This window comes from Cygnus atratus, chromosome 8 (genome assembly GCF_013377495.2).
Source record: "Cygnus atratus isolate AKBS03 ecotype Queensland, Australia chromosome 8, CAtr_DNAZoo_HiC_assembly, whole genome shotgun sequence".
NCBI classification, from domain to species: Eukaryota; Metazoa; Chordata; class Aves; order Anseriformes; family Anatidae; genus Cygnus; species Cygnus atratus.
The window spans coordinates 26129095-26142523 of record NC_066369.1 but is presented as its reverse complement, the minus strand read 5'-3'; the positions used below and the strand labels follow the sequence as shown (position 1 = coordinate 26142523).

Sequence of the window (13429 nt, the reverse complement as noted above, 5' to 3'; positions counted from 1 at the left end):
TTTTTTCTCTGTGTTTAATTTTTCATGAACCCATGAACTGGTTTTAAAAATTAAACAAAGGCACTTGTCTCCAACAGCTACTGCAGTCAGTTAATTTTGATGCTTAATGTAAATGACCAAACCAGATTGAAAAAACATAGAAATTAGCATCAGGATTTTGAGGGGGAGGCTGAACTATTCTTGTATTGGTTACCTCTGTTGCTGGTATCTTGAGTATTGATTTAAATATTTTGCTTTAAACATTTTAAAATCATCTTCTTTCATCTTCCATTTTCTGTTCAAAGGAAAATGTACTTTTTTTTCTATTCAAAGGAAAATACAACTGAACCTTTACATATGGATAGGTATGCCCAGCCCGTCCCCAGTTGCTAACACAATTTGTTCTACAGAACAAAGAAAAACAGGGTCACATCCTTTTGTGATTATTTTGTCTGCATGTTACTGGGATTCAAGTCTCTGGAGATATATCAGGAATTACACGTTCTCTTATGGGGTTTTCTGTCCTCATTTATCACTCTTGACAACTCTGCTTAAGGATGGCTGTCAAAGACATGTCAGTGGTGATGTTGCAGTCTGCCGAAGTAAGCCCCTGCCCTTCAGTTCAGGCCATTAGGCTTCCTACACTGATTCATAATTCATTTTTTTCCAGACTTTACAGTTTTCTGTAACTTTGATTGGGTTATCTTCCCAACTCTCAGAAAGATGGAAAGCTCTTTGGGGCAGGTTCTGCCTCTTTGTTTACATATTGATGAGCAGAATTGGGCCCCGTTTTCTTGATAATAACAGCAAACAACCAAACATTCATCTAATCTATGCTGTTTTCACCTAATCTATGCTATTTTCTCCACAATGGGTTGTACAGCCTCTCAAAATACCATCACAGAAAAATCATTTGCTAAAACGCATGTAGCCTTCCTATTTCAAAGTAATAGCAGATACCAAAACAAACCAGAATGACAGATTAGATGTGATGAATGAAGCAAGAAACTACCACCAGAAACTTATGAGACCAAAGAGTTTTTCTCTTTGGGATGCAGCTGTTGACTAAAGGTCCCCCAGATACACTTTTTTGTAAGTTCTCAGTTCATTATAACTAGTAAAGCAACATGCTACCACACTAGTATGGGTCTCGGAGGCACTTAATTCAGACCAGAAAGAGCATATCTTGCATAACTTTACTTACCCTGCTTCCTTTTTTGGATGTGAAACTATATTCTGTAGACTCCTGAGGACAGGCAGTTATTTGTATCTGGTGCTGAGCCAGGAAACGTTCAGATCTTAACCATGCTGAAGGACAAATGAAAGAAAGCTATTTTTTGAAACAGCCACAAGTGCATGTACCGTAGATGCTATTCATTAATTTAGTTCCCTGTGTCCATTAGGGAGATTCAAACGGTCCAGAGGTCACAGGGGCTATACAAATCACAGAATGCATCAAAGTAAAGTCTGTAGATAATATGAACAGAGTAAAACTATTTTAATATAGAAAGGAAGTCATAAATGCATGTATTGTTTCTTAGAGAATTATACTGTCAGTGTAATGATGGTTATGTTCAAGGCATGTGTTCATCTCCAGAAGACAGAAGCTGTTTATAATGCTTATAAATTCATATTGCTAACATTTTTCCTTTCCAACAGGATGAGAATATGGTTAGCTTCATAAAAGGAGGCATCAAAGTCAGGAACAGTTACCAAACATACAGGTATGTCAGAGTGATGACAAGATTATGTGTACTCTTTCCATAAAAAGTGCTGCTGGTCAAATTCTCCAATTCACAAATTACTTTCTGATATATTTATTGCAGCTATTTATTATGGGCCTCACATCTAGAGCCTTTCTCAGCCCACACAAATTTCTTCTTTGCAAAACAAAAGGCATTGATGTTATGGTTGATTTGGATTTTAAATTTGCATTAGGTAGACAGGGAATAGAAAAAAGAGGTAGTGGACCCTTCTCTTGTTAACTGCCAAGGTTTGCCTACTTGAGATGTGATCAGGCATGAAACAGGTCATCAGGCGTATGAAATGGCATTTCTTTGTAGTTCCTACTGCAGCTTTTTGGAACATTCAAATCCAGTAGCTGAAGCACAGGTAATTCCATAATAGAGGCATGAAACTAAAAATCAAGAGAATATAAAATCAAGAGCTTGCAATGGAAAATATAAATGGCTTCAAAGAAAGATTTAAGCAAATGGACAGGAAATAGATTTATCAGGGCTAATTAGCATGATAGAACAGATGCAGTCTCTCCACATCATGAAGTCCCCAAACAGACAATTCGTAGAGGATGTTTTTCCACGCATATGCCACTGTCTGTGTGAAATATTGGGTTAGCTGGACCTTTAATCTGGTTAAGTATGGCAGCTATTCTACTCTAAAGAGAAGGTGCATGCTATTAAAAATGATAAGCAGGGTTGCTTATCTAAACTCACAATATGTCCATTACTTAGTGTCTAGAAGCCAAAAACATCTGCGTAAGCATATTTCTTTTTGGGAGGTAATGGAGAGAGATTTTCAACATGTGCAAAGTGTTTTGAAGTGCAGAAGTAAATTCTGCAAAGGTAAATTAAAATGTACACCATGGGAAGCATATTCTATTGTGCCTCAATAAATTAAGAACAGCTCTAGTATATTTAAAAACGAAGTGTAATAAATCTAGTAGGACTCAGGTGGTCTACCTCAAAAGAATGCTAATAACAACTTCAATATTACTAAGACATACTTTAACAAAGGGGAAGTTTGTATGTGAGATTGGCAATTATGATTTTTGTACTGTACCTTTGATGTGGCAAGAAATAATTGTTTGCAGCCCTGGTGAGAGTGTGGTGCAGAAGGTTACAGCAAAAATGTGGAAATGAGCCTTAGTTTGCTTTGATTGATTAATATTTATCACAATAATTTCTGATATAAAAACGTGATCTTTGCTTTCCCTGCTGTCAACAGAACAGGTTGGTAATCCACAACAGCAACCCTGACAAAGACAGTAAGGGTAAATATTGCAAAGATATGAAACTCTCAGGGAGGAAAGGTTACCATAAAAAAAGATGGAGTGAAATAATATAGTAATTTAGAATGAAACATTTGCTTGCTGTCAATGCATAAAAAAAGAGAAAACTTTCATGGTAGAGACTAATGAATAATTTTAAAAGGTGAAAATTAAATTTGCATCATATTTTGTTTTATTTTAGGACTTTAAATTTGGACTCAGAAAAGCCACAAAAAGTCACGTATATCAGACACAAAACAGTATCCATTCCAGGTTCCACAGAAGTGTACTGAAGGGGAGAAAGATGACAGTGTCCATATTTGTGTGGGTTGAAGGTGACTAAATGCAGGTCCACTGTAAAGGCTGCAATTACAGTGAAGTGTCTTAGATCTATTAGCAACAACCAGCAGATAAAAACGTGACAGCCTGCAAACAAATATGTGGTTGCCATTGAAAGAGTGTTGGTTTTTTCCCCTAGTCATAAGCAAATTGAACTAAAACAATAATGTGAAAAACACATAGCTGTGGAAAGCTTGGGGAAGAAGCAGCTTCAAATCCAGTTGGCTTACATAGGTAAATAAAGGGACACTACCAAGTTGAGATCTACAAAGATTAGAAATACAAATAATTTCCAATATACCTGCTCACTTTTTAAAATTTCTTACAATTGTCTTTTCCTATATATAACACAATGTTCTTTTGGTTGAACATACACAAAATGGAATACATAATCCAGAAATTAGTGAAATGCAAATCAAATTAATTAAAAAATTGCAAAGTCCTCTCTCCTGCACTGCCCCATCGTCTCTTTTTGTAACAGTAAATCCCAACAGCCATTCTTGAAACATTTTCAGGCAGAAATGTGGTTGCAAGTTGACTATGTCCGTTTGACAGGGATTCATCTCCAGGACTCCATATTTTTGAGTTGATAGTAATGTGACAGAAATGATTTGTTGATTAAATCCAACAAAATGTTGTAGGTGTTGTTCACCTGGGTGATATGACAAATTCACCTTTTTTGAACTCCTATATAGGTCAAGGTAATTGGATTACTTTCTTACTGATTTGTAATTAGTGTTAATCATTTTCTTTACTGACAATATGACACAATCTTGTGCTTTTTCAGGGAGCTGGACAGTCTCATACAGTCTCCACATTATGTCAAAGGAGAGAACCATCTTCATTTTGAGGGAGGTGTAAAGCTTGGGGTTGGAGCATTTAATTTGGTATGTACCAGCAGTTCTTCTCTTGAGCGCAAGGTCTGCAAACTCCTGAAAATGTTAACTACCTGAGAAGTTCCATGGACATCGGTGTTACTAGTCATGGGGTTAAAATTAGGTGTGTGCGCTGATACTTGCAGGATCCCAGTCTCTGGTCTAACAACAGCAGACAGTTATACACTATAGAAATAAAGAGACTGCTACCCATAACATGCCAATACTGCTGTGTGTGTGCAGGCCCACATGCACGTCCTGATGGAGAAATTATAAATTGAGCAATTTTTTCGTCTGACACAGACTAAGGACATGTTCTCTGATGATATAGCAGAGTGCCTGCGCCCAGCTGCCAGTGGTGGTGACCTAGGTTAGCCTAGTGGCCAGTGCTTGGGAGGCATAAGGGAGCAGGTTGTAGCCTCATGAGAAGGGACCCACTGGGACACGCTGAAAGAAGCCTCGCTCAGGAGCAGCAAATGCCTGTGCTTGTTGACTTCCATTTACTATTTAATTGGCACCGAGGGAGCAACCAAGGACAGCGAGTTGGCTGTTGGCAGGACAGTTGGTGGGGCAGGATGCGTGAGTGAAGCCTGGGATGCTGTTCAGGCCACCGTTTGCTGCCGTTGCTTGTGTTCTGGTCAGAAAAACAAGGGGTCAGATGTGGTGACATGGCACAGGATGTCCTCTGCAGCAAACCACAGGGTGGTTGATGGTATGAAAGTCTGTAACTGCGTAACTGTTGTATTTCTTTCTGTAGACATTGTCCATGTTTCCTGCACGGATTCTGAGATTGCTGGAGTTTGTTGGATTTTCTGGAAACAAGGTAAAGGTGAAATAAATATTGTTGGTACATTTCCTTCAGACTGAGAGAGAGAGAAAGAGAGAGAAGAGTTTCTTCCTCCTCTCATTAACTGTAACTCTCTGAAACACACTGATTAGTATCACAGCATGTACGTTGCTGACACTGTTTTCATGCAGTCCGGTATTCCTTTATATTTTTGTCTGAACTATTAACACTTTAAAGGTTGTGATATCATTTTTCAATGATAATACACTTTTGAAACATGATACAAGACAATGGCTAATACAGTGGTGTTGACAAAGTCAGGTTTTGTTTTGTTTTTAATTATTTTTAGTTACTGGTCTTTTGATGTATGCTTGTGCTTAGAAGGTCATAGCCAAGATCATATTCTTAGCCTTTTATAAATTATCTTACTTAATAGTTGCGGTTATTAGAGTATCTGAATGACCCTGAGAGGTTCCTGCATGACAGCCAGTTGGAAAAAAGACTTTCAGTTTCATTTGATTTATTTTTCTCCATGTCTTTAATGATTTCTGTGGCACTTAAATCTTCTTTGCCTGAAGAGTAAGTGCTTTTTTTGCCCAAAGAGTTACAAGTCTGACCTATGTTGTTTGTGCATGCAGTTTAAGGCCAGTTGTTTAGCAATGAAGCACCAGTAAGCTTACACAAACCTGACTTACTCTGTAGGGCAGAGGCACAGAAAGTGCCCAGAAAGTACTCTCTCTGTGTTAGTATTTTGCGGTTATGTTGTTTCAAAATAGGATAATAAACTGATGGGAATTAATTAGTTTTATGTTTTGTTTTGTTTTTTATCTTGGCCGTGATACCTTGTACCTGTCCTTATTTCCCATCCCACCACCAGAGTATGAGATTCAATCAAAAATTGGGTTCTTGGATTAAAAAAACATTAAGGTTCACTTAACCTGAACTACTAGTTATGTTTATTTCATAAATTCTGGGTAAGGTTAATGTTTGATGTCCCACAAACACAGCAAAAGTATAAACAAGTTAAAACTCAACTCTTTTTTATAATGTTTTCTATTTTCAAACCAAGTTTCAAGGATAAAAATGTTTCTTTAATCAGAGCTGCACTCGTAGGTGACATGTGGGTGAATGTCATTGTCATTTTATTAGTTTATTGGAGGGATGTTAGATCTGAAAATAAAATGTCATGTTTAAAAGCAAGGATCTATTGGCAGAGCATGGATTAGAACTTGGAAATGTCTGGGAGCTTGACCAGGAGCTGTTTCACAGGCAGTAGAGGCAAAAATCAAATAGTTCCACCAGTCAGTTATGAAAACAAAATGCATCTAAAGCAAAATACTCTCCTAGAAAATGTAAGGACAATTCACGTACCAGCAGAATTCTGAGAATACTGTATTGAACACTCATTCTATTACTGCAGATGAAAATTTTCCCTCTAATTGAATTTCTGTTCTTTTCCATTGGCCCTGGGGTTTGTTGTATGGCTATGAGTGGGCTGCTATTTGTGTTGATGAGTCAGCTCCTGTTCCAGTTTTTCAATAACTGACTGAAGCATGACCTAGATTAGCATAAATTTAAGCAAAAACATGGTATCTGCACACCATAAAAAAGGTGCATTTTAAGCATTTTGATCAAAGTTCATTGATGGTCATTTATTTTAACATCCCAGAAAAGTCTTTCTGCATTTGACAGTTTGAAACTAGATGCCCAAGGTGAAAAGCAAGATTGCAATTGCATTCATAATCCCTTCCAGTGGTGGTTTTCCAAAGCTTGCAAGAGGAATCTGTCCTCTGTCAAGAGTATTGAAGGTGAAAGAAACAGTAACAAGAGAAGAAAGAAAGTGTGTGTGTCATATGCTGCACCCCATCCAGAGGAAAAGGAATTTTGAGTACATCAGTGTTTGACCATGCAGTCTTTTCATTTAAATGCTCATGGTGAGCATCAGGCTGTGCAAAAGCCAAGAGAGCCTTGAGCTGCTTATGGTTTACCCAAAAGAGTTATATTTCACTCAGAGACAGTTTGCTTTTGGAGTGGATCATGCGTGTATTAGAAGTGGATATACAATTGTATAAGACATCTTCCACAAAACTAATCTGCCTTGAAGCTGGCAGACTTGCCCCTAGCAACTCTCCTCTCAGACATGTCATGTCTGCTAGTTGTTGAAGACGTGCCCACAGCTGCATTACTTCCTCAGCCATTCATGGGCACTGGGGACAGCATGATCAACTTAACAGCAGTCTGGCATCCCAGAATAGTAGGTAGGATAAGATCAAGAAAGTATAAAAGTAGCCTGAGGCCACCCTCGTTCCCTTCTGCTCCGAGAATTGCCAGTTGTGCCACGCTCACTGTCTGAGCTCCTTTCTCCTGGTATCATTGGTCAAACTAAGGGTTTATTTGTGTATCATGGCAAAGACCCTGCATTTGAATATTGAGATTCAAGGCACAGGAATGCAGTTTTACCCGATTTCATAAGAAATTCTTGGTGGGTTGAGGTATATATCATGTGTTGGCTAGGCCACTGTTCTGTAACAGGGGAGGCAGGCCTTACCCACTCTGGGCAGCAGGTGCAGAATGTGTCCCATCCGGACTTTTTGTGCTTAATGGTGACTAACTGCTGGTGTGAGATCACAAGACTCCTCAGGCTGACATGTACTGTCATTCTTACTTTATAGAATGCTACAGATATTGTGTTGCTAAGCTGTAGAAAAGTTTGACACGGGTCCACCATAAGTTAAGTGCAGCTTGTCAGAGGGTCAGCTGGCAGCATGATTTCAGGGGAAAGCAGAAGAATTTTCGGATAGAACCAATTTCTTTCAAATTATACTTTCTGAAGCGGGAGGATGCTTTTTCCCAAAGCAGCTGAGCTGAGGAATATTTTTGATGTCTCAATTTGTAACAAATTGAATTTCATTTTCCCAGGAAGCATCTTTTTGATTTGCATTTTGGTCTCCTGCAAATTTTAAACTGAAGTTACTTAATGCATTCAAGTGCCCAGGCTACCAGTTTAATTAGTTCTTCATAAAAGCTATCATTCATCCTACTTGCTACACCTGTAGTAATGTGATCAAGTCATGGGACATGAACAGTGACCTTGTTTTGCTTCCTTTGTAAAGATCTGTAATTAAACAAGAATGATTTAAAATATAATTGAAGAGCTTTCACTTCAGCAAATGAGATGGATTTTAGTCAGTCACAGCTGAAATAGGTAGGAACCAGCCTGTATGCTGTCTCATGATGGTTTTGAGCATTGTCCTTGTTTGTGCCACATTCACTGTGGGAATCCCCCGCTGCTTGTGTGGGACGCCTGAATGAGAGAATATTGTATGTCTTGGAACAAGGATCACATCAATGGGATACTGCTTTTCCATGTCATGTAGCGACAGTATAGGGAATTAAAAGAGTATGGAATGTTCTGAGCAACTTGCATAGAAAGGTAAGGGATACTGCATTGGATCATGACATTTGTCTGTAAGAAAAATGTGTTGCTTTCTCCTCTGTGTTATAGCTTATGCTCTTCATGGTAACCTGCATCTTGTGTTACTGTCGTTTAAGTATTTTAGAGAAATTATTAATACTTGCTGCCTTGACATCTGTTTTACATTGTAGCAATAGACTTTGTTTGGAAGAACGTCCTGGTGGTTTGGCATTGCTCCTGTCACCAGTGGCATAGGTGTGGGAGGTATTTACAGGTGTTAAAAGGTGCGTCCTAACAATTAGGTGTAATGTACTCGATTATACTGACTGGCTCCAGTGAGTATAATTTGTTCACAGAGTAACTCCTTAGGCTTAAATAGTAGCAGCCTGTGATTTGGTGCTGAGATCCTCAGCTGATCCCCACTGAGGATCATGTGGGTGTAATAGCATTGTCCAACTCACGACACCTATCCTACCTGATCAGGTTTGCTGGCTAATTTCTGTAGGCTCCCTGTGGAATAAGAGTAGGTGCTTAAAAAGGTGATTCAGTGTGTCTGACTTGGGCTTCTGTGCTGAATCGTTCCTTCCAGGAGTACATCTCTCTCTACCAGCCACAAAGGGAGCCTAGGGAGTCTGGCTGGCTGGACATGGTAGCTAAAATGTGCTTCTCAGGAACACCCTTCGTCATCCCGCTTTGGAGATCTTGCCATAACAAAAGCAGGTTGCAAGAGTGTTTTTGGGAGAAGCAGCTATGTTGCAGTCTTCTCTACAAGCAAGCATTGCAATAGTAGTAATAACCACTTCTAGATTTCTTTTTTTTAACTGTGTTTACTGATTATATTGTTATTTTAATATAGAAAGTTTGGGGTATTCCAGTAGCAGAGTGAAATGTAAGCAGTCTTTAATTACCTATGTGGGACAAAATAGGATTCTAGACATGACAGTGAACTAACTTGCTCAGTGAGCTTCCCATACCTGTGTAACCACTCAGTTTAAGAATTTGGGCTGATGTATGCCAGATTTGCAGCTGTCTTTTCTAAAGAACGGGCAATTTCTTAATAGATTTTCTTCACAGTTACAGCTTTCCCAGATGCTGTCCCAGATAGGGTGGATATGGGCTGCCTTCCTTGTTCATACAGACAATAATATTGGTTTTGGTTATCTTAAAATACATTTTTTGGACTAAAATACATGAGTGAGATCAACTTGACAAGTAAATTGTTTTATATAATTAATATAGTTTGTTTCTCTGTCATTCTTAGTGTTATTCACAAATATGAGCAGAAGCCATTTTACATGTATTTTTATATTATATGAAAGATATCTAACACTGTAAGGCCTTTTACTGATGTCTGTAAAGACTCAGTAAAATATCCATCCTGAAGATTTTTCACTTTAAAAAATCTACTTTGGAAGTCTACTTTGGATTTTTTTTCTGCCAAATTCATTCCACAAAATGTTTTGTCTTCGACCTTGCAGTACAACAGTGTTACTTTTTAAAAAAATCCAAATATTTGTGGTTTTCATCTGAGCAGGTGGAAGAAGCTGAGTGTATCATATTTTGTTAGTTATTTGTATCAATCAAACTTTTGCTTTCAGCGGAAAATGAAGTTGGCTTTATTTCAAGAGTGCTTGCTTTCCATAAAGTCATTGATTTTCAGTAATGATTTTCCTATCTTTTAAGTTTCTTCTGAAGTGATGTACAAGTCAGTATTTTCATTATTTTATCCAGGCTAGATGTCATACTAATTCTCTTGCAGGTGTGTTAATGGTACCCATTACTTTACTCATAACAGTAATAAATAAATTAAGATTTATTAAAACTCAAAATAACTGTATTTACATTTAAAAAAAATAACCACACTAGTTAAGTGAAAACATAAATGTATGATCAAAATAAGAATATGGTTACAGGCTTCAGGGTTTGTCTAGTAAATGGTAAAGGTCATGTAGTGTAACACCTTTCCATGGGCAAGGACACACAAAAGATGAAAATCTGTGTTGAGATCATGCGCTGAGTATTCCCTGTGACACCTTCTGCAGTGGCTCCAGAGACATCCCTCAGGGTCCCTATTTATAGTGTAGCTGGTTTGAATGGATGTCTTTATAGTTGTATACATCATGTTCTAGTAATTTTCCATTGCAGTCATAGTGCAACTTTTAAACAGAATTTTCCCCAGCATAAAGCGAACATCTTACTGTGTGTGTTTACTAGGAAGCAAATCTCATGGTTAATATGTTTGTATATTTATATTCTTGCCATTGATAGCAGGGAACCAGTCCTAGAAAGGGATTGGTAAATACTGTTGTCTCAGGAGCTTGAATCCTTAATGCTCCCTTTGAATATGAATACAGCACGATACTTGATCGCTGTAGTTCTTCCCAAAGAGAACAGGAACGTTCTTCTTTCCATGATTTTTTCCCCACCTCTGGTAGAGGGCCAGCACCATTGCAAGGCTTCTTTTGTTGACATAATTACAGACATCCTTTTGCACTGTTATCCTTTGTCCTGCTAGTTGCAGATATTGTTTCCTTGATGTCTTTAACTTGCTCCTGCAGTGAATAACAACAAACACGGACACACTGCACAAAGATGATCAATATTATTTGCCAGGCATTTTAAAACTGTGCTTTTTTCATTATTGAAATGTTGTTTAGCAGCACTTGGGTGATGGTGATAAGTTGTTTCACATTCTCTTACCTTAACTGAGTAATAAATCACAAATTGCTGCTCTGTCATGGGATGTTTTCCAGAGATTAAGCAGTTACTCCATAAAAAACTGTTAATATAATCTCTCTGATTGCTATAAAAGTAATTTACATCAGTGTATTTTGGGAATTTGAGAGTGAGCAATCTATAGATGACATTGCAGAAGGTAAATATATATATATATATATATCAAAAAATAACTTTGGTTCTTTTCTAATACTTTCTCCTCCTCACCTTTGTTTGCACAGGAGCATGGTCTGCTGCAGCTTCAAGAAGGAGCGTCATCATACAGCTTTAGGTCGGTGCTGTGTACCATGCTGTTGCTTTGCTATCATACTTTCATGACCTTTGTGTTAGGTAAGATTGTTTATAATAACTCTTGGATTTGATTAGTTCTTGTGGGAGACAAAGGGGAAAAAGATGATTTCAACACCTATTTGTTGGCAAAATATTTGTTCACACTCAGATGAAATATACATCATTTTGGGGTGATTTTACAGTAGTGATCGTAACCAGAGAGTATCTTAATCTTCAAGATGGAGGTTTGTGTAATGCATAACAAAGGAGAAAATGGGGGTAGCAAAAGAAGTCATGAGAATTAAATCTTTCTTCTCTAATCAGGTGTATTAACTGGGAAGCTGAAATTGTGGCTATAAGTGAGATGAGTTCCTGAATACTTTGTTTGTGTTTGTATATCATCGGTCTTTTTTGAGAGTTGATAGCTTCTCACTGAAAGAATAAACTTCCCAGTTATCTACTGTTAGACCTTTTTCAAAGTGTGTTTGTCTACTCATAAATGAGTTTTCAAGTCACTAAGCACAATATTGTTTGAATCTTCCTGCTTGCTGGCTTAGTGAAACTGTATTTATACCTAACTTAACAGACAGAGGAACTTCTGTATCAGCCAGATGAGGATGGCTAATCAGTACCTTGTCCTCCTGTTTTTTGTGTTTTTGTGTGTGTGTGTTTTTTCTTACTGTTTTTATTACTTGCATTATTATGCATTTTAGGGACAGGAAAAGGAAATGTTGAGGAGGCAGAAAGGCTACTTAAACCTTACTTGGCTCGCTATCCAAAGGTAAAATGAATCATAATTCAGATTGGTATGATTGTTTAATGTTTCCCTGCCAAATAACAAAGATCTAGACTGTATGGTCAGCTTGAAAACTGTTAAAGAATACTTGTATTTTTATTATTATTTATTACAGGGAGCCATATTCCTGTTTTTTGCAGGCAGGATAGAAACACTGAAGGGTAATATTGATGCGGTAAGTAATCCACTTGCTCTTGGAAAAAATAAGCCTCAAAAGCTTCAGAAAAACTCCTACAGGAACAATGCTTCCATTTTGGTTAATGCTTCCTGTTTCTTTGGCCTGTATGTAATTTATAGCTCATGAATACAAGTAGGAATTTTGAAAACTATTTTGACCAGCTTGTTTCACCAGCTCATATCATTACCCTTGATTTCTGGTGATAACCTAATCCACCACTATTAATGACACAGTTTTGTCATTGTCTTTCCTATCCTGAAGTGAGTTGTACCTTTAGAAACATCCCATGGTAATCATTTGCCTTAAGTCTGAACGGAGAGTCATACAAGACTTGCAAGAATTAGGGTGTTGCAGAATGCACGTCAAAGATATTTTGAGACACTGTATCAGCTGATGTGCAGTGCTGTAGCTCCCTTGAAGTCTTTGGAGTTATGACAAATGTCAGCTGAGCATCTGTCCTCTGACTTTAGTTTCCCAGTTTCCCTAGGGACATGCATTCATTTTGCGTGTACTTAGGACTGAACATAAAACTTCCAAGAATGGGGAGCTCTATTGCAAGGGTAAACTTGCTAACCCCAGGATGCCTGTGGAGCCAAGGATCTCTTATGTGAAGCCAGCAGACATGATCTTGGGGAATACTAGGCTGTTTTTAATTTGGAAACTGCAGGAGCTATGGAAGCAGATCATGAAGACCAAATGTCTATTACAGCTCTGGTGTACATGCATTTACATGTGATTAAGGCAGTGTTTGGAAATCTCTGTGTTCAGGCAGTTAATAGGTATGAAGAATGCTGCGAGGCTCAGCAGTACTGGAAGCAGTTTCATCACATGTGTTACTGGGAGCTCATGTGGTGCTTCACCTACAAGCGCCAGTGGAAGATGGCGTTCTTTTATGCAGATCTGCTAAGCAAAGAAAACACTTGGTCAAAGGTAAGTTAAGCAGAACAAGAAGGAAACATTTAGTGACAGGTGTAAGGCCCTGTGTTATCTGTTAACTTTTAATCAAGTAGAGTTGACTTTTTTGTACCTTTGAGCTGGGTGAAAATT

At 38.0% G+C, this 13429-nt stretch overlaps 1 protein-coding gene across 2 annotated transcripts in view; it reads left to right on the top strand.

Moving 5' to 3' along the window:
• The window catches only part of TTC39A (tetratricopeptide repeat domain 39A), a 44670-nt gene that overhangs the window by 19681 nt on the left and 11560 nt on the right, over positions 1-13429 (top strand). For both annotated transcript variants that reach the window (XM_035537725.1, XM_035537724.2), the window contains exons 6-12: positions 1639-1703; positions 4113-4212; positions 4958-5023; positions 11360-11468; positions 12122-12189; positions 12320-12379; positions 13151-13312. In XM_035537725.1, the coding sequence (XP_035393618.1) occupies positions 1639-1703; positions 4113-4212; positions 4958-5023; positions 11360-11468; positions 12122-12189; positions 12320-12379; positions 13151-13312 (630 nt within the window). The remainder of the gene's footprint in view (positions 1-1638; positions 1704-4112; positions 4213-4957; positions 5024-11359; positions 11469-12121; positions 12190-12319; positions 12380-13150; positions 13313-13429) is intronic.